The sequence below is a fragment of the Siniperca chuatsi genome, linkage group LG16 (assembly GCF_020085105.1).
Source record: "Siniperca chuatsi isolate FFG_IHB_CAS linkage group LG16, ASM2008510v1, whole genome shotgun sequence".
Lineage (NCBI taxonomy): Eukaryota > Metazoa > Chordata > Actinopteri > Centrarchiformes > Sinipercidae > Siniperca > Siniperca chuatsi.
The window spans coordinates 25,042,951-25,063,343 of record NC_058057.1 but is presented as its reverse complement, the minus strand read 5'-3'; the positions used below and the strand labels follow the sequence as shown (position 1 = coordinate 25,063,343).

The 20,393-nt window shown below is 38.4% G+C and overlaps 2 protein-coding genes across 6 annotated transcripts; one reads left to right on the top strand and one right to left on the bottom strand.

Annotated features, from left to right (window-relative positions):
• Positions 1-4,186: 4,186 nt before the first annotated feature.
• Positions 4,187-9,918, top strand: LOC122863074. The gene is made up of 7 exons (XM_044169195.1): positions 4,187-4,342; positions 5,391-5,699; positions 6,399-6,689; positions 6,913-7,029; positions 7,704-7,729; positions 8,480-8,551; positions 9,171-9,918. The coding sequence occupies exons 1-7, from the start codon at positions 4,297-4,299 to the stop codon at positions 9,210-9,212; spliced, it is 903 nt and encodes a 300-aa protein (XP_044025130.1). The 5' UTR covers positions 4,187-4,296; the 3' UTR covers positions 9,213-9,918.
• Positions 9,919-14,287: 4,369 nt separating this feature from the next.
• LOC122863040 (cytochrome P450 2K1-like) lies at positions 14,288-19,374 on the bottom strand. 5 transcript variants are annotated; one of them, XM_044169076.1, is made up of 9 exons: positions 17,786-18,149; positions 17,472-17,634; positions 17,219-17,368; positions 16,953-16,999; positions 16,624-16,803; positions 16,194-16,335; positions 15,891-16,075; positions 15,046-15,187; positions 14,288-14,961 (listed from the first exon to the last, which is right to left on the bottom strand). In XM_044169076.1, exons 1-9 carry the CDS (start codon positions 17,990-17,992, stop codon positions 14,774-14,776), a joined length of 1,404 nt encoding a protein of 467 aa, XP_044025011.1. In that variant the 5' UTR covers positions 17,993-18,149; the 3' UTR covers positions 14,288-14,773. The 5 variants fall into 5 exon arrangements, with proteins under 5 accessions (XP_044025011.1, XP_044025010.1, XP_044025008.1 ...); XM_044169075.1 differs by having other exon boundaries at positions 16,953-17,113; positions 17,472-17,586; positions 17,786-18,145; XM_044169073.1 differs by having other exon boundaries at positions 16,953-17,113; positions 17,786-18,138.
• Positions 19,375-20,393: the final 1,019 nt, after the last annotated feature.

Genomic DNA, 20,393 nt, shown 5'->3' with positions numbered 1-20,393 from the left:
TTTTCATTTTTAACCAAAAACAGATAAACAGAGCCGTTTTTCCTTTTTTGTTGTCAGACTCGAAAAACAAGAAAAACCAAATTCAAATAACGGTCCAAATTAGTTTTTTTTTTTGCAAATTCCTTTTTTCGTTTTTCCTTTTGAAGGAAGACATGAAGAAAAGCAAGACAGGTGACCCGAAGTAAAAGTAAATATATCAAAATAAAAACCAAGAGAACAGAATGGCCATTTTTGTTTTGTTCTTTTCATTTACACATGAAATTGCCTCTCTTTTATCCAAAAATTGTGTGATACATTATTTAGTTGCGTAGCGTGAATTAATAGCCTAATTAATTCTATGTGGAAATAGCCTGTGTGGTCCTTCCCAAATAGTGTTGTCTAAAGTGACCAGAAGAGGGCCCCACATGCTACCAAATCATTGTTCAACGTTTCACATAGCCTAGTAATAGGCTACCAAACAACTTCATAGTCTACGTCATGATCAAGCTACTATTAGTACTATGCACGCACTGAACGGATACCCCACCTTTACTGAGTTAAATGACTCATTTGTTAATCTCAGAGGAGAGGTCAGGGTTAGGACTCAGCCTTCAAACTCACAACTGGGTTAGAGACAGGGCACGTCCTGGACAGGGCCAACACACACAGACTCGCATTCACCCTTGCAGGAAATTTTGATTTCTGTAAGTCTTTGGAGTGTGGGTGGAAACCGGAGCACCCGAAGGAAACCCACACAGCTACATGGGAAGAACCAGAGGTGACACCACTTCGATAACAGTACAGTCTTATTTTGAAATACAGACAAAATAGAGGGTAGACATAGGGGGTAGACAATATAGAGTTCTGATCATGTGATTGCACTGATGCTGGGTTGACACAGCATATGGCCACAGACACCACATTTTCACTGCAGCTGCACAGTCGGAGGAAATTAAATGGATAGGTTCACTTTTTTTGTCCACAAAATCCACAGTCCTCGCTCTGTTTTAAAATGCATTATGAAGTTAAACTGAAGCTAATATGATGCTGTAGCAGTCGGAGACAAATTTAGTGGGTATCTTCAAAGTTACAGTGTTTTTAGTACAAAATTACCTCTTTGTGTTTCCTAGCTGAGCTGGTGGAGGGACAGTAATACAAACATCAACATGTTGTATGGAGAAGACTGTAAATTTGATAGATACCCACTTTATTTGTGTCTAACTCAGACTGCTGAAGCCTCAAATTATCTTCAGCTGAACTTGAGCTTGGATTTTGTCCTCCGTCTCTTACACTGGAAACACATTAGGAAGGAATCTCTTCACTGCCAGTGTGGACCGGAGAAGTGATTACAGCGACCAAGAACTGTTTTAGTGTACATTTGTGCATGTTTTAAGACGGACTTGATAAAATGTGAACCTATGCTTTAACACTGAGAAGTCTTACCTTAAACATAATACTAAAGATTAAATGAAAACCTGCCAAAATCTGTCAGAAAAGATGTATATCCAGCTATGAGTTGTTTGTCCATTTATTGTTGTACCTGTCTGTCAACAGCTTACTCAAAAATCATGCTATAAACTGTACTTCAGGATATCATTTTTTTACAGTGTGAGTGTTCTGCAAACACCAAATATGACTAAATTTAGTATAAAACCAAACATGGCACACAGTTACGTTCTGTCTGACTGACACTGAGTCAGTATGATGGCATCAGCAGAACAGTCCGTTGAACTGTCAGTGCAAGTTACTGAAAGTAAACAAAACAACAACCCTAAATGTTAGGCTATAAGAAAAATGCGACAGCCCAGAGACAAAGGTAAAGCAAAATAATGGTCACAAATAAATCATATGATATAAAATCCAAAGCACTCAAACGTAGATTTGATGTTGATATTTACATCTTTGGTGGGAAAAGGTAAAGAAATACAAAATGAGGAAACCCTAAAGAATATATTTAGATCATGCTTTGTCAGGAAACACAAACTAGCTGACATGATGATATTGTTTTTAGCCATGCTAGCGACATAGCTCTAAGGATGGCAATGTCTGTCTGTATGTATGTCAGTCACTTCAGTCCTGACTGAAAAGTCTGAAACACTGGGTTGGCATCGCTGGTCCTTTTTTAAAGTGGTTTTATTCATACTTATTAGATAGATCTTTTAGTGTAGCCAAAAGACAACTCACAGTCATCCTCTGTGAAGATGACCTGCGGGGTACCTTAAGGGTCTGTCCTCGGTCCATTCTTGTTCTCGCTCTATATGTTACCCCTAGGGCATGTCATCCACAGGCATAATGTCAGATTCCATACCTACGCAGATGATACTCAGTTGTACCTCTCTTTTAACCCCAATGATTTTTATCAAATTAATACACTCAACAACTGCATCCTTGACCTCAAATGCTGGATGGCCCAGAACTTTCTACAGTTAAACTACAGCTAACATTCATGCTTCACAACATCTGAGATTTCTGTCCCAAAATACAGGCCCAAACTGCAAAAATCTTGGTGTCACCTTTGACAACAACCTCAGCTTGAACAAGCATGTTAATACAGTTGTCCAGTCTTGCTTTCTGCAGCTCAGGAGAATCTCCAAGATCAGTTCATTGCTATCCAGCAGAAATCTAGAGTCCGTCATACATGATTTTATTAACTCTTGTTTGGACTATTAACTCTCTCTCTATTTATGTCAACAGAGTTGCAACCAGACTACTCACCAAAACCAAAACCAAAAAGAAAGCACATTACTGTAAGCTTCCCTCATTGGCTATTTATGATTTTTATTATTGTTTCTGACACATTTCAGATCTTCTGACACCATGCCTGGTCGGAACCTGAGGTCCTCAGCCAAGGCTCTGCTAGCCTCTCCACATTCCAGGTTGAAGACCAAGGGTGACTGGACCTTTTCTGTTAGGGACCCCACTCTCTGGAACAACCTCCCTGAGGTTCAGAGATCAGGCTGGCAGGCTCCATATCCTCTTTTAAATCCCACTTAAAAATACATTTTTATAAGTGCGCTTTCATAGGGTTTGTGGTCTGACTTGACTCTGTCACTTCTTAAAACCTACAAAGGCATTCTCTTATTCTATTTTACTTATTAGACTCTTTCTCATATGTAACTCCTTTTGCTCAATGCTGTGTAACTGCTATACTGTTTTTAAATTGTTTTACCATTGTTTGTCTACCAGTTTTATTTAATTTTTATTTTTTGTAAACTTTGTAGCTTTGTTTTGAAAAGTGTTATATAAATAAAGTTTATTATTACTATTATATCTCAACAACTACTGTACAGATTGAGATGAAATTTTGTACAGACATTCATGTTCTCCAGAGGATGAATGCTACTGAGTTTGGTGATCCCATGACTTTTTCTCTAGTGCCACAAGCAGGTTGACACTTGGCTTTTACTGAAATACCTCAACAGCTACTAGACAGATTATCATGACATTTGGTAAAGATACTCATGGTGCCCAGAGGATGAACCCTATAGTGACTTTGGTGATCCCCTCACTTTTCCTGAAGCGCCACCACGAAGTTTACATTTGTGGTTTTGAGTGACATGTCTCATCTATTGAATGCAGTGCCATGAAATGTGTTACACACGTTCATGTTCCTCTTAGGATCAATTTTAGTAACTTTAGTGATACCTTAACTTTTCATCATCAAACTGCAGTTCATGTTTCTTGCTAAGGAGCAAATGATAGTATGCTAACACACTAAACTAAGATGTGTTAGCACTTAGTTCTAAGCACCGCTTTGCCTAAATACAGTCTCACAGAGCTGCTAGCATGGCTGTAGACTCTTAGTCTTGTTATTCTGTTTTTTGGTTTCTTGCCTAAAATGCCACTTCCTCTTTTGTTTACATCACTGAAATGACGGAGTGGAAATTACAACATTTCCATTACTCTGTGAGCAACACAGATTCCATTTCAGTGGAATAATGGTTAGTGTTATATAAACTGGGATGAATTAATTATGTATTTTTTCTTAGGCTAAAAAAACTCATAAATTCCTTTGGATGTTACTAAATTGCTAAAAAAAAAAACCTGATTAAAATGGATTTTCTTTGTAATTTTCAAACTGGCACAACTGCAGTTCGTGAAACACAAGTTTCTGTTGTGTGCAGTCAGTTTAGATGGCGCATAGAAGTGATGTAACTCTAACTCTCTGGAACTTACGACAGGCTGGTTGCTGGGTGTTGCTATTTCGCAAGTTATTTTCACACAGTAGGTCAACCACAAAGAGGAAACTGCACCATCACCGACACACAAGAGAAAAAAAGGATCACACAACGTCTGCCGACAGAGAATGGACACAGAATGTCTCTACTGGAATTATTCCTTATTTTTGTGCTTCAGTTAGAAGGTAAAGCTCTGTTTTCTTAATTAAATGTTAATCATAATTTTACAGAAATGTGAAATTTTCATTACTCTTAGTCAAAAGGCTTGTGTGAAAAATTGCTTTGAGGAACAAGTCACAATTTTCCTGCTTTAGAGGCCACTTTGATAAGCTTTGATAACCTTTCTGGCCTGTAAAAATTAGACATTGGTTGTGTGAGACAAGAACAAGATTGCAATTATGAGTCAGTTATTTTTAGGTAGATTCTTCAATGAATATAGACTTCGGCATATGCAGATGTCAAGGACAGTAAAGTAATGATCAAATAGTTTGTTCGCTCTGCTTTCTCTGTGGTTTCTTTAAAGTCCACCTATGTGAGCATATGCAAGTATTTCCATTATAACGTGATGCAGTTAGTACACACAGTGCAGAGAATAATGAAAGTGCACACAAAACAAAACAAAGGCAATAACATCAGATCTGCAGATTTTATTTGATCTGAGTCAACCTTTGTTTATTCTGGTCAACTGTGTGGTCTTTTTTTTGTAGTTTTAACAGTGGAGTGTATATATTTCCCAAAGAGCCCACAATTCACTAATTAACTGACACATAAATGAAAATTACTCTCATATAAACACAACCACTAGATGGCAGAGGGTGACACATTCCCTCCCTGTGGTTGCAAATGTAAAAACCTAATTATGAACTGGACAATCTTTTTTGTTTCTTTTTCAGAATCAGAATCAGAATCAGAAATACTTTATTGATCCCCGAGGGGAAACTCTTTTGTTACAGCAGCTCACTATCACGTCCGTGCACACGGGGATAGAAGTACTAAGCAAAAAATATATATAATCCAGTATAATACAGGTCAGAAAATAAATTAAGTACCAAGTGGGTATAAGTATAAAATAAAATAAGTGTGAAGTACAAGTTGGTTTACCGGTTGATGATAATAAAAACAAACACCAAATTAAATGCATTAAAATCCTCATGTTAAGTGTTTGGTCTCCATGCAGATGATTTTATGTGTATTGTGTCATTTCTAACAGAACATGTATTCTTTTCTTTCCAGCGGGCGTCAGTGGAGTACTCCCTCTCTACAAAGTACCTGGACATGATGTCACTCTGCCCTGTGCCAGTGCATCATCGTCTGACACAACATGCTCCATGGTTTCATGGCTTTACAACAGAGATCGATCTCAGACTTTTTCTGAGGTTGCGAATGGAAATGTTGTGAAGAGCTCAGCCCGAGCTGCCAGGCTGAGTCTGGACACTAGCTGCTCTCTGGTCCTTAACAACATCACTGCTGAGGATGCTGGTCGCTACACCTGTCGGCAGGACACTGATCAGGATGTATGGATACATCTCGATGTTCTGACAAGTGAGGCTCATTTCCATGAAAACTGATTGAGATTATCAAGAGGGAATTCTGCTTTTTGCACATGTTGTTTTGGGTAAAAAATGTTGCATTGTGCCAAGCTCAACCTCATTCCATCTTTACACCCTTTCCTGTCCACTAGGCCTCTCCTTGTAACCCAGCCAGTGAGCAAGCAAGGTGTCTGTCAGTGTGATATGTCAGTTTGCTGCTTAAGGTGGGCAGTGATGAGTTTACTTGTTTATTTATATCCTCCTTCGTATTAAAGGAGAGTAATTTACACTGTGGCCCTTTCCAAAACTGATCCCTCCCTCACACCCTCAGCTGTGAAAGACACTCCACATGAAGGAGGAAACAACAGCCATCTTTAATCCAGGCATTATGGGGACACCCCTTCCATTCAAGGGAAGACAATGTCCATGGGCACTTCACATTTCACATGGAACTGAATGCCTCACTGGTTTGGGATGGCCCTTAACATGAGGGACCCTCTCAGTGAGCAAGATTAGGTGGAGCGGATGGGGCTCAAGTAAAGAGAGGAGCCAATCTGATTGGCCATTGTTTAACATTTTAACTCAGTAGAACAATGATGACAGAAGATGAGTAGAGACTTGTCAGGGTCTTGTAGTAAAGTCGCTGACTGTCCGGCAGACGTCCAACACTTTTTATGCTAAATTAACAGTTATCACTTGTTTTTTCTCTCAGTCTCTCCATCTCCACCAGACGCTGATCCAAAGAGGGACGGTGAAGTCACATTAGAGTGCTCTCTGTTGAGATACAGCGGTTCTTGTCAGCAGAACATCATCCGCTGGGTGGATGAGACAGGAACTGTGCTGCTTGGTGAAGGTGTTGGGTACAAGTTCCTCGGACAGATGAACTGTGTTTCTGTTCTGACTGTGAAGCATCAGAGTGGCCACAACAGGAGATACTCCTGCCAGTTTGTTAATAAGGAGAACAATGTAGAGATAGAGGCTGACTACACACCTGTCTTCACAGGTAGGACAAGAGACGATCGGCCAAAGTCAGATTAGGATGAGTTGAAAATCTAAATTTGACCAAAAACGGTATCTGATTATTTACATGTAAATCACTTGTAATCAAGTAGTAACTCATTAGATTATGTATTTTTAGATGAGGGGTCACATATTTTTCAAAAGTTGTTTTGCATATTTTGTTATGAATTTAATTTCTTTGGCTAACTGCTATCCTTCAATCACAGATCCCACTTTTGATCAGACCTACATCATAATCGGTGCAGTGGTCGGGGTGGTAATAGTGCTGGTTGTCATCGCTGTTGTTCTCATCAAATACAGGAAGAGAGCCAAAGTGATAGAGGGTCAGTAAAACAGAGCAAGTACTAATATTTGTTCAAATTTAATGTGACACATATAATACACAATATGAATTAAATGTTAAATGAGATGATATAATAAATGTATGGATAACTATTAATTTTTATATATCAGTTCATGATATTTCTTTTCCAGTTTTCTGGCTCAAATGTGGGTTGACTGGCTTGTTAGATGTGACTGCTTGTCACTCCACTTCAATATATGGAATTGGAATAATGTATTTATTGACAATAAATAGGTAAATGGTCCACCTAGTCTATCATTTTCTCTATCAGGACTCCTCAGAGTGCATTTTTGTGCTTACACCATGGCCACTATCACTGGAAATAAATGTAACCGTTATGTTATGTTAATACCCTAGTGAGAATTACAGTAAGAGAGAATTAACTTTGCATTAAGCATACTGTAAGTACCATTGCTATGGTTACCTGCAATGTAATATACCTTGCAATACTAAATTAGCAAACTAAATGAAACTGTTGACCTTCTGGTCAATGTTTGAGGTGACCCAGTTACAGTGGACTTCTGCCAGCCAATCAAAAAGAAGTGTTCCCATGGCCACAGTATAAATGATAACATGATGTGTATAGTGTATAATGTATGTGTAGGAATGATGATATTTGAAGACTCATCTTTGAAATTTTTCCTTTTCCTCTAGATGTTCAAAAACCAACCCAACACCCTGTGAGTAAAATGCATTGCATGTGACACAATCACTAGGGAAATACCAATTGAGTTACAATATTTACTGTACATCTGGTACAACATTTTGCCACTGATGACAAACTGACAGTAAATGATGAAGCCGTTTTCCTTTTGCTCACTCTAAGATTTTGTTAATTAAGATATTAGAAGAAGCCTCGAGGCAGCAAATGTTCATGAGTGGTTCATTGGTCTTTGGCTTGCAGAAATACTAACTTATTTGGATTTAACAGTAAAACTGATCTATCCGGAAAAAATACTGCTTAATTAATTTGATTAAAATCTTTGCAATCAGTATATTCGCTGCTTTTTTGTGAAGTAAATCCACATATTTGGAGTTTGGTTTGCAGTTATTTTAGCCCTGATGCCGGACCGTCATATTATGTATACTGGTCCTGGATGGCTACAAGAGTGAAGCACTATCTCTGGCATTTCATTCTCATAAAGTTCCATAACAGATTAATCCAGGATTTCTCATTGATGTTGGTGCATATAAAGTACACAAAAAACATATTTACTTACACTGAGAGTTCAGGTGACTTCCATTAAACCCAATTAAGCTTATGTAAAATCCAAAATGGGAAATTACAAGGAATCTGTGCTCACTGCTGTTAAGTTGTGCTTATGTGCATTTTCATATAAGGTTGAGAAACACTACTGCACACGATAAATACAGGCAAATACTGTGCACTTTGTTTGTACTTTATAAACCACTGCGTTGTTTGCACTCAGGATGAGCTGGAGAGCAATCTGACCTATGTCACTGTTAGCCATGCTAATCAACAGGCCTCTCCGAAAAAAAAGGTGAGTGACTTGATACACCTGTATTTACCCAGCTGTGGCTTTCTACTTCTATAATGGCTTAATCTAAAATTTGTGGAATGCATTTTATTAATGTGCTGATGTATTACTTACACTATACACTATATGGCCAAAAGTATGTGTTCACATATTTTTGTTAATTTTAAATCTTAATGCTACAGGACTAAAATGATATTTCAGACAACTGTGTGTTTCCAATTTTGTGGCCACAGTTTGGGGAAGACCCTTTACTTTTTGAACATGATAGTGCCCCCTCCACAAAGCCGGCTCCATGAAGAAATGGTTTTCCCAGTTTGGTGTGAACGAACTTGACTGACCTCAGCCCCATCCAACACCCTTGGGATGAACTGGTTAGCGCATTAGCGCCCATGGTTTTGTAATGAGATGTCCCACATATGGGTCTAATTTGTTGGTGTCCATATACTTTTGGCAGTGGAGGGTATGTCCCTGAAAAACTTTTTTGTTCATATACTGTCATGATGTGAATAAAAACCAATGACTTACCAGAAAATAGACAGCTTACCACAAGGCAAATGGAAATAAAGACAATTTTGTAGTCAGTGGTGTGAATCATGTAAAACCTCTGGTTTGTGTATTACAGGTCAAAGAGGAGGAGCAGGTGACTTATTCTGCAGTCAAGTGAAGTGAGAAGCAGACAATGATCCCAGCAGCTTCAACAGCTATGTCAGCAAACCAAAATAAATTAGAGAAAATTAGACTTCTCATATTCATAAACCTGTTTTCTGTCTGTTAGGGAGTGGTTTTGTGTCTCAGTGTTCTGAGTAGTTGTTTTGAGTTTGTGTTGGAATTGCTCTGCTCAGCATTAAGATGGCTGTTCTATTAAAGTGCACAGTGATTGTAGAAGGGCTTGATGATCTATAACTTTGCCAGTTTATGATTTTAAAAAGACAAAACCCATACACCAGGATTTGCAACATGATTATTTCTTGTCACAAGTGAAATTATATGTTGATATTGCTATAGAATTCATCTTTATAGGTGAGCAAAGAGAATTTTTTGACAAGAAGAAAAAGCTGCAGAGCATTACAGTTTTTATTGTGTTCAGTTTTTCCAAATATTTCAGTCAAGTCAAGATGTTCAGTTTTGCAACTAAAAATAATGACCCTGAATGTTAGAATATGTGCTTGCTGTGAACTTTTTTTGTGAACATATTGTAGCATCCAAGTGCGCCCCAACTTGTGTTATTTTGCCAGTTGAGGCATTTTATTTTGTTGTAAATTTGGGTTATATTGCACTGCTATGATATCAGGTAAAAACATTCAAATGGATATTGCTCCACATTGTGTGTTTAGCTTGTCAGTAATATAAAATAAAAGTGACTCACTTGACAGTCTTTCTTCTTCTTTAAGATTCAAGCCTGAACTCACAGTCACAGTGTTATAACTTATTTTCTGAATCTTGCATTTACATAACTGATTAAAAGAATCTGAATCAGCTTTAATGCCAAGTAAGTTTACACATATGACGAATTTGCTTTGGTATTTTGATGCCTGACAATAAACATAGAAATATAAAGATACATAAAGCAAGTTCTGCAGTTCAAGAAATGTAACTATAAAATTGACGTTATATATATATGAAGTTATATATATATACATATATATATATATATATATATATATATATAAAAATATAAGAAAATAATAATAATAAAGAATATGTACAATATGACGACATGTTATTTAAATTACAGTATGTGCAATGTGCAACATATTTACAAGTGAACAGGGGAGTCACATAGGGTGATGGGGGCGAGTGGGGCTGGGTTCTTTCTGTAATCCACAACCATCTCCCCTGTCTTGAGAGTGTTGAGCTCCAGGTTGTTCTGGCTGCACCAGGTCTCCAGGTGGTCAATCTCCCACCTGTAGGCGGACTCATCCCCATCAGAGATGAGCCCAACCAGGGTGGTGTCGTCCGCAAACTTCAGGAGCTTGACGGACTGGTGACCGGAGGTGCAGCTGTTGGTGTACAGGGAGAAGAGTAGAGGGGTGTTGAAGGCAGAGCTCAAGTCCACAAACAGGATCCTGGCGTAGGTTCCTGAGGAGTCCAGGTGTTGGAGGATAAAGTGGAGGGCCATGTTTACTGCATCGTCTACAGACCTGTTGGCTCTGTAGGCGAACTGCAAGGGGTCCAGCAATCAACATATAACATTATACCTGTGCTGTTACATGTTGCAGCTCATTAACTACAAATCACATATGCTTTACATCATTGTCAACCATTTTCTAAAACATTCACAAGTGTGATTCACAGGGCAGCTACATGGTTTCCATTCTTCCACTGTATGACTAGACTTCTTGATCATGGTGCTCTTAATACTACATAATAATGAGCAATCGATTCCCTTCCTCTTTCAATCACTGATTTAGTTTTGGTCAAAGTTACGTTACCATATTTGGTGATGCAACTAAGAACAGGGACCATGTTGAATCTCTCTGGTGGTGAGTTCAATGATACTCCGACATCCAACATTTGAGAGTCAGCTGCTAAAATGCAATGCATGCATGAGCTCTGTTGTAGGAAAATTAAACCAAGAAGACAATCAATAAGCAAATGTGACACTTGGAAATTTGATGATGGGAATTTAATTGTGTCTTGCATTTAAGAGGTGAAATCTGAGTGTCCTTGAATGCATCAAGATCAAGATAGTCCCTGCTCAACACTTTATTGCAATGTGATCATAATGTAGGTTTAACTTTATGTGACTAAACATTGACTGTGATAGGCCACCCAACTGAAGAAAGTTTTAAGCATCTGTGTATTGATTTTCATGGTAAAATTTACTGTTTTGAAAGTACGTGTGTCAGATGTTCACAGTGATCACGGTGTGTTGTGTGTGTCTAGACAGGAGCCTGATTGACCAGTGGTTACGGTTAGTGATTCATCTCCTGGTGATTGGTCACCTAGCTGGATGACATCACTGTGTACCAGTTGAGGGGCTGTTTTCTCCAAAGGCTGCATTTCTAGAGCGAAGATGTCATAACAGGCTGACGACAGCTGTCCCTTTTCAATGTAATAATGTAGTTTTTTTCCTGGAAGATGCAATAATTTCTCCTTTCCTAACCTCAGTCAAGTCAAGTATATTTTTCTTTGCAGTTATTATATTCACACCTACCAACCTTAGACCTGCAATTATATATATATATATATATATATATATATATATATATATATAGATATATAGATATATATATATATATATATATATATATATATATATATATATATATATATATATATATATATATATATATAGATATAGATATATATATATATAGATATATATTATAGATATATCCCACAATCCAGTTTGCCCCAGTAATAAAGCATTAAGGTGATCATCATCAGTTCATAAAGTAAAAAAATATGCCTTGACTACATGAACATGTATTTGTGTCAGTCACTGGTATACAGTATATTACATAAATACTGGAAGCCATGATACATTGCTGTTTTCTCCACAAACGTTATTAATCACTGCAAAATGAAAGTAAGAGTTATCATGGAACCTGACAAAGTTTACAACTGGTCTTTACGCAGCCATTTGATGTAATGAACCTGGAATTTTCTTTACTTAACACTTTTGTTGTGATGTTTTACATTTATGTTATTCCTGTTGTGTTGTTAGTTAGGATGGTGAGTACTTGTAAAGTGCTTACTTTTATTTTGTAAGAATATCCTATATCCTGGCCCCTCCTTGATTGATTGCACCTGTGTCTCGTTGTCTCACCTACCTTAGTGTATTTAGTCCGGGTCTTTTCCTTTGTTCGTTGTCGGGCTGTTGTCCCTGTTATGTGCATTTTTCGTTGGATGCTACCTCATCCAAGTACCACTTCCTTGTGTTCTGCATTTGGGTTCTTATATCGTGTACCATAACACTTTTTTATTTATTCCCAGTGCATTAAAAAAAAACACAAACTCATCTTAATAAACCTTCATGAAACACTAAACTACTGTACTCTTCCTGAGATTATTGTGCGTATTGTGTACTGCACTTTTGAGTGTTAAATAAAAAGCAATATTTAACATATGTTCTTTATTTGAAGGTGCTGTATTGGTTTTGGAGGATGTTGGGCAACTGTTATCAGTGTCCTTCAAATGTAATACTGTTCAGCTGGCTCATGTCCACAGTGCTATCAGAGCGTCCAAATGATCTTTGATCATGAATGTGAACAACTTTATGGCTGTTTGATTCTGGTCTCTACACTTTGCCAACAGTTGGCTGTTTGCCTGTGTTCTCACTACCCCGAGGTTATTCCAACAAAGTGCTTTCTGGATCAAAAACAGCATTTTTACCAATTTATTTTGGCCTCCACTAACACAAAATGTAAAGTAAAAATGATGCCGTGTTGTTTTGTCAGGAGCCTGTCCGAATCCAACTCCGACAACACAACCACTGACACATAAAGGATCATTCTGTCCTTCAAATACCTTTTCTTCAACTGTCATATTAGGACCAAACATAGGCGTTAAGAGGCATGATCATAAAAATACTATGTTGAGGCTTTTTGAGAATTTGTTGATTATTTATGCAATATTAACGTAAAATATACATGATTTTTCTCTTTTTTGAGAGGAAGGGAGCAAGTGTTCATATTTTAAGCCCTGTATGCTATAATAATATCCCTATATTGACTTATCTATAATGACATATCTGGCATTAAGTGACTTTACAGTGAGCTTAATATACTTTACATTCTTACATGTAATTTCCAATGCCAATGATTGCAAAATATCTCTACTGTAACATCAAAATTCTTTGTCATCAGACTTGTGTTTAGACCACCTAGTGAGTCCCGGGACCCACAGGTGGTCATTTGAGAGGGTGCCCGGAAAACAGAGTGGGTCCCCAATAAAATTGTTGTTTTTTGACAAATTGTAGTGTTAAACTAGTGTTTTGGGATGGGTATCATTAGGATTTTATCATTACTACTACTTTTATCTATCGCATCGGTTCTTTTTTATTACTAAATAACTTCTATTTAGTAATAAATCAGAAAAGGATTAGGATTTAAGAGAGTGACGGTGAATGCGAGCGATGCAGAGGAAAAGCTGAGTAGTGAAGCTGTCTGTCTGGATGTAAATGTACAGTGTAGGTTGTTTCCTAACTGCTGGATAGCGTCTCTATGACGATCAGCTCTGCCTATTTTGAGGGGGTACTTTCTGCTATCTAAATCACGCAATGGGGCAGCGTTGTTTGGTTCAGTGTAAAAAAACAAAGCAGGCATAAAGGCCGCTCTTCTTTACGGCAGTATTGCGGGATCTCTGTGTAAAAAAAGGGCTACTGAGTCAGGGCAATGGCGAGCTGAAAGCGGTCACAAGTGTGGTTACACTTTAAAAACTCGAGTCAGAAAACACTCGCTGCATAAGCTGGCCAGGGCAACACGTCTAACCTGAAGAATCACCTGGTCAAACACAAAATATATCTAAAAGCTGAAGAGGGTGCCATGTTTGATAGTCTGAAAGCCAAGTTAACTTACCCTCCATGGATGACTAAACTTTAAGTGAGGTGGTGAGGTAAAATGTTCTAAATAAATAACAATGTTGAAATTGAGAAGTTTGGACTTATTTTTTAAATTACATTTTTCTTATTACAGAGAGTAAAGTACCGAAAACCGGTACTGGTATTGGTTCAAATGTGAAAGATACTGTCAGCGCGTTCGTTTATTTGCAAAAGAAAAGTCTGGAGAGCAGCTATTCCTTAATTTGGCATTTATTAAAACATTGAAGGATCAAAACATATCCTCTACAAGGATCTTTTCTATTCAGAAAACCATAGTTAGCAAGCTGTTAATCTGTAGTCAACATCCTAGGAAAGAGTGCTCTTCTTAACATTACACAGAGTTTAAAATGAGAATGTGCAACTATCTGATAGGTTTCTACAGAGGGGGGGGCTGTGGTTTAGACTTAGCTCTCCCTTCGTTGGTGCACAGGCTGGTCCAGCCTCTTGGCACACGATTCCACCCTTCGTGTGCATGTGTGTACAAAAGTTTCAACATGGTATTAATATAATAGGCAATCAATCTTCGTTTAAGTTTTTGATTCTCACAGTACCTGACCCTGGTCGATAGTGAGTTTACTGTCCTTTGAGTTTTTAGTGTGTCAGAGACGCAGGATGTGTACCTAGCAACAGGTGTATATGCCTAAATTAAGCTTGCTGCATGACACCATCTCTCCTCCTCCTCACATACAGGAGACAGCACACAGTTTATGAGGTGAAGGGTTGAGGGACAAGCCCACGCGTGGAGTCAGATCCAGTTCATCCTCTGAAACTCCAGGTGCAGGAGTGAAACGAAAGCGCTGCAGGAGGGTGGTGAAGAAGATGAAGAGCTCCATCCTGGCCAGACTTTCTCCAGGACAAATCCTGTGACCTGCAATAGAGAACAAAATAAAATGTTCAGATCAACTGTGAGTAGATTGAACATTGACAAAAAGCGATGCTTGAGCTCACAAACCTGCAGAAAAAGGCATGAAGGCATCTCGCTTGACAAACTTTCCATCTTTGTCCAGGAAGTGGGCAGGATAATAGGTGTGTGGCCTCTCCCACTCACTCTCATCATACAGGACAGATGTCAAGAGAGGATACACTGTGGTCCCCTTTAGAAAATACACAAACTGAACTTTTTTTGTGCATGCTAAGTATTAGTAGCTTATTATTTTTAAACTGCATAAAATTTGTAAAAGATCCAAAAAGGTAAATGCTACATGCTATTGTTTTCACATTTTGTTCTTGAAAGTAATGATATGTATGGAGGACAAAACGTAACTTACTAGTAAATAAAAGTAAAATGATAATGCCAATTGTAGGATAAATAAAATCGTGCCATGCGCATTAGAAAAATCACGTTTCTTCTGATGGAAAAATTTATCCTGATGAAGACAAATAAATCCTTAAAGGTTAAAATGAATAATATGGAACTAGTTTATTTCACCATTACTGTTTTCTTTTCAAAACAAACCCCCTAAACAGCATCAGTGGTCATATTTTCTTTGAAATAGTTTTTCATTCCCTCACAATAAGTCTAAAAGTTTTTGTAAACCTTGCTGCATATTATCGTAGAAAAGGTTTCAGTCATAGTCATCTGGACACTGTTTTCAGAATCAACCTAGAAACCTTTTCTACGATAGAACACTCCTGGACGAATGAGGGACACCGTCTTGCTGCATATTCTAATCCAAATATTCTGAAGTCAACAAAAGTAAATATTATGCTTTCTTGCTTATGCTTTGAACAATTTAATTTATTGAAACATTTTATTTGATCATTATCAGGTTTATCAGGTGTATTATTCAATCTGACCTTCTTAATGAAGTGTCCCTGGAAGACGATGTCTTGGCTCGTTTTGTGAGGAAGTGCCATGGGGGCGATGTTGGCCAGTCTCTGAGTCTCATGGATGACCACGTCTGTGAAGGGCAGGTTCTTCCTGTCCTCGACCTGCACCTGACGACTTCCTATCACCCTGCTCAGCTCCTCCTGGACCTGATCTGGGAGATGAAAGGATGACAACATTTTTTTTTGTATTTTTCTTTTTATGGTGAGGATGTTGTGTAGCTTTTTAGTTTGTTTATGTATGAATGTATGTGCACATTTATAGCTCCTTACCTTGTATTTTTGGATACTTGGCCATCAGCAGAAGTCCCCATCTGAGTGTAGTTGCTGTTGTTTCGGTCCCGGCAGCAAACAAATTAATAACTGTCATCAAAAGGTTTTCATTGTGGAAGTGACTGTTGGTGATCCCAGATTCCTGCATATAAAGATCACCAATTATTCACCTGTTCCCAAAATTTGAAATGTCACTTTGTTGTCAATGAATCCCCAAGTTAGGAGTGCACTGCGGTCCTTTCATTGCTAACTCTACTGTTCTCCTTGAGAGGCTGTAGACAGACTCATTATGTTTTGAACTGATTCCTTGCTTGTTTTCACCAGCTGGGGATGAGCACCACCAGGAGGGCACATGTACACAAGTTCACATTGTTCTCCTAGCTGTGTAAACCATCATATCAATTTTGATAAATCATGTATGTTTCCCAACCTCCAGATTTTGCTTTCGGACCAGAAAGGCATCCACAAAGCCTCTGCTCATCTGTGGATTGAGGGTCTCCTTCAAACGACTGAACAGCTGTAAGTTCTGTTTCCTATTGGCAGCAAACAATTTCTGGACTTCTTTTTTGCCAGCAAACCATTTGCCAACCCATGGGAACATGTTGTACATCTGACAAAGAATATGTATTTATTAGCATTTAAAATAACATTAACTTTTTACAAGGTACGTGAAAAATTTAACAATTTCTTGTGTATCATGTAGGTAGTATTTAAATTACATGCTGAAAGTATAAACTTCAGAAACATAAGAAATTATACCTGTACTGAAGGGGTCCCCAATAGTTGATTGTTTCTGTTTGTTCGATCTACAAGAGATGTAAATACTGGATCATCATATTCAAATCTGCTGCCATAAACCATGGAGCAGATAATATTAGAGACAGCATAGTGTATTGGTTGAGTCGTATCAAAAGCTTCTCCTGCAACAAGGGAAACGGGGAAAAAATCTAAATTATGAAGACTGACAATTTTTTTTGAGCCAGAAATGTTGCTTATCATACAGTTGGTTATAATAAGACATTTACCTTTAAATTTCTTAAACACTTCAATGAGATAGTCACATTCCTCAATGATTTTGTCCTCACAAGCCTTCTTGCCCATCCCAAAGTCTTTCAGGTTCGTCAAGGCAAAGCGCCTCATCTCTTTCCACGAATCACCATTGGACCATACAACCCCTGAGATGAAGTAGTTCAACAAATTTCTAAAACATGAATAAAGGCTATAAATATTTGCTAAACTACAATGTTTGTACAAAAGCTCTGTTTTTTATTTCCTTACCATTTCCTTGAGTAAATTCATGCACAATTTGCATTGGATCTCTGTCTCCAAACTCATCAGCATAGTTGACAAGCGCCTCCTTCACTGTCTTGTATCCAGCCAGGACCACCACTTTCTTGGGCCCAAAATAGACAGTGAACACTGATCCATATTTCTTGGAAAGCTAACAAAAGGGGAACACTGTCACAACATTTTATTAATACACACATACACACTGGAGAAAGCAGACAAGGTGATATAACCGATTACAGTCTATCTGCCTGTAGAGAAGACAAAACAAACTACATCAAAACCTACTCCAGCCACTTCCTGACCTCCAGCAATGTGTTGTAGGGTCTCTTGAGGTCCAGCTGCAGCAGGTTTCCGAGCACGGGAAGCGGTCTGGGTCCTGGAGGTTCTTTCCCGTACTCCTGGGAGCTGAAGCTGAAGGAGGAGACGAGGTAGACGAGAAGCAGGACCACCAGAGCCCCCAACAAGGAGACAGAACTGGAGGACTGGAGAAAAAGATCTAATATCCCCATGATTTAAAAACAATCTGTGTCCATTTGTTGCCACTACAGTGATAGGTTACCCACTCTGCTGCTTTTGGCTCTATGGGTGATGTAATAAAGATAATGGCTTCTGTGACAGTAAATCAAGAATACACACAGCCCAAAGGTCAGGGCAAATGGTGATGGCCGAACAAACACTAGAAAATTTCTCTTGGGTCACTTCAGGTCTGTGTTCTTTGTAGTTTAATATTTAAGCACTTTAACCAGTTTGCACCATCATAAATGCAAGTCCCCAACAGGGAGAAAGTACCAGAGGTCTGGAGAAAAAATATTTAAATATCCCAATTACTGTGAAAGAAACTGTGTCCACTGCGTGATATTTGAACAGACAGAATGAGTTTTCTGCACTGCTGCGTTACATTTTGGTAAAGATAGATGATGTTTTTGGCTGCCAGATGGGGTAAAGGCACAGGTAAAGGTGGTAGGGGTATTCAGTATATAAACCTTTACCCTCAAAAAATAGTAAATCATTACGTGGCTAATTAATTGTCAGTAAAATTATTTGAAAATAAAAATGACCTTAAATGTAGGGTAGGGTAGGTAACGATGGAGAAAATTGCAAGAGACAGCTAGATTCCTAGATCCCTTAAGGCCTCCCTCTAAAGCCACTTCCCAAAAACATGTGCGCAAAGGCAGGCAGGTAGGCCAGGCCCAAATGAAATGATTGTATGGGCTTATTGCAGGCCTGCAACAGCCACACATACCAGATTTTTTTCATTTTTTCCCCAAGAGCATTTGATTTATTGATTGCTGTCGGGATGGAAGGAGAATTTCAACAAACATAACAAAAATGCTTCTGAAATACATTACCTACCCTAGCTTTAAACTTACAATTAAATTAATTAATTTGAAATCATTACTAATAAATCAGTACTTTTAGGTCAGTGTCCTTTGTTTTGTAGTACAACATGTACTACAAAACTACTGTTTATCTTTTATTTGGATCAAAGAGAGAAAAGACTTAAAACTGTCATGACTTAAAGAAAAAAAATGTTATTTAATTAGACCAATTGGTTTAACATTTGTATTGTGTTTTGAGTATGTATTTAGCTTACACTGTACCATTCACCAAATAAAAGCGCTACTCCATAAACTTAGTTTTGCACTTCCGTAAACTCAGAGAAGACTGATTTTAAAAAGAAACATCCTGACTTTTGATACCTAGTATGACAATAGACATTTTTGGGACTTCATTTGTACCATAAAACACACCAAACATAACAGAACGATCCAGTCTTGTCCAAAACGACGAAGACTGCATGGGGTAAAACACTGTATGAATTACAATCTACTCTTTTGCATGTGACTGAGATGAATCTATAACACTGGTCCAAGCTGCATGTTCAAGCCCTCCTCCTCACACACAGGAGACAGCACACAGTTCGTGGCGTGAAGGGCTGAGGGTGAGGCCCACACATGGAGTCAGATCCAGCTCATCCTCTGAAACTCCAGGTGCAGGAGAGAAACGAGTGTTGCAGAAGGGTAGTGAAGAAGATGAAGAGCTCCATCCTGGCCAGACTTTCTCCAGGACAAATCCTGCGACCTCTGAGACACAACAAAGGAAAATGAAAAAAAACCAAACTTCTTAATGAAGTGACCCTGGAAGGTCATGTCTTGGCTGGTTCTGTGATGCACTACCATGGGGACGACATTGGCCAGTCGAGATAGTCACATTCCTCAATTATTTTATCCTCACATTCCTTCTTGCCCATCCCAAAGTCTCTCAGGTTCGTCAAGACAAAGCGCCTCATCTCTTTCCACGAATCACCATTGGACCATATAACTCCTGAGATGAAGTAGTTCAACAAAATATATTCGATATGCAACAGAGGGTTGAAGGCTGTCAACATTATATAAAAGTTGAACACAATAGGAAAATGACTGGGGAAAAGATCTCTTCTTTTTGTCTTTCCTTGATTAAATTGCTCTCTGTCTCCAAACTCATCAGCATAGTTGACATGCGCCCCCTTCACCGTCTTGTATCCAGCCAGGACCACCACTTTCTTGGGTCCCAAATGGACAGAGAACACTGATCCATATTTCTTGGAAAACTAACAAAAGGGGAACACTGTAGTTACATTTTCATTTCACAGACACACACAGGAGAAAGAAAACAAGGTGAGACGAGCAGCAGGACCACCAGAGTCCTCAACAGGGAGACAGAGCTGGAGGACTGGAGAAAAAGATCTAATATCCCATGACTTTCATTTCATTATGTGAACTGAATTTCCTGCACTGCTGCCTCAAATTCTGTGTGTATTTTGGCAGAGAGAGGCCTTATTTGGCTGCAAGAGAGGGCAAAGGTCCACCTGAGGAAGGAGGACAGGTATTTACTGTGGACAAGATTTTCTATTAAAAGTAATAAATCATT

Coding starts and splice junctions, on each gene's coding strand:
- LOC122863040 (XM_044169073.1), bottom strand. CDS start 17,992: ATGGGGATATTAGATCTTTTTCTCCAGTCCTCCAGTTCTGTCTCCTTG. Junction 17,114..17,218: donor AGTGTTTAAGAAATTTAAAG/GTAAATGTCTTA, acceptor CCCTTGTTGCAG/GAGAAGCTTTTGATACGACT. Junction 15,188..15,890: donor AGGGACACTTCATTAAGAAG/GTCAGATTGAAT, acceptor TATTTTCTAAAG/GGGACCACAGTGTATCCTCT.
- LOC122863074 (XM_044169195.1), top strand. CDS start 4,297: ATGTCTCTACTGGAATTATTCCTTATTTTTGTGCTTCAGTTAGAAG. Junction 4,343..5,390: donor TTTTGTGCTTCAGTTAGAAG/GTAAAGCTCTGT, acceptor TTTTCTTTCCAG/CGGGCGTCAGTGGAGTACTC. Junction 8,552..9,170: donor AGGCCTCTCCGAAAAAAAAG/GTGAGTGACTTG, acceptor TGTGTATTACAG/GTCAAAGAGGAGGAGCAGGT.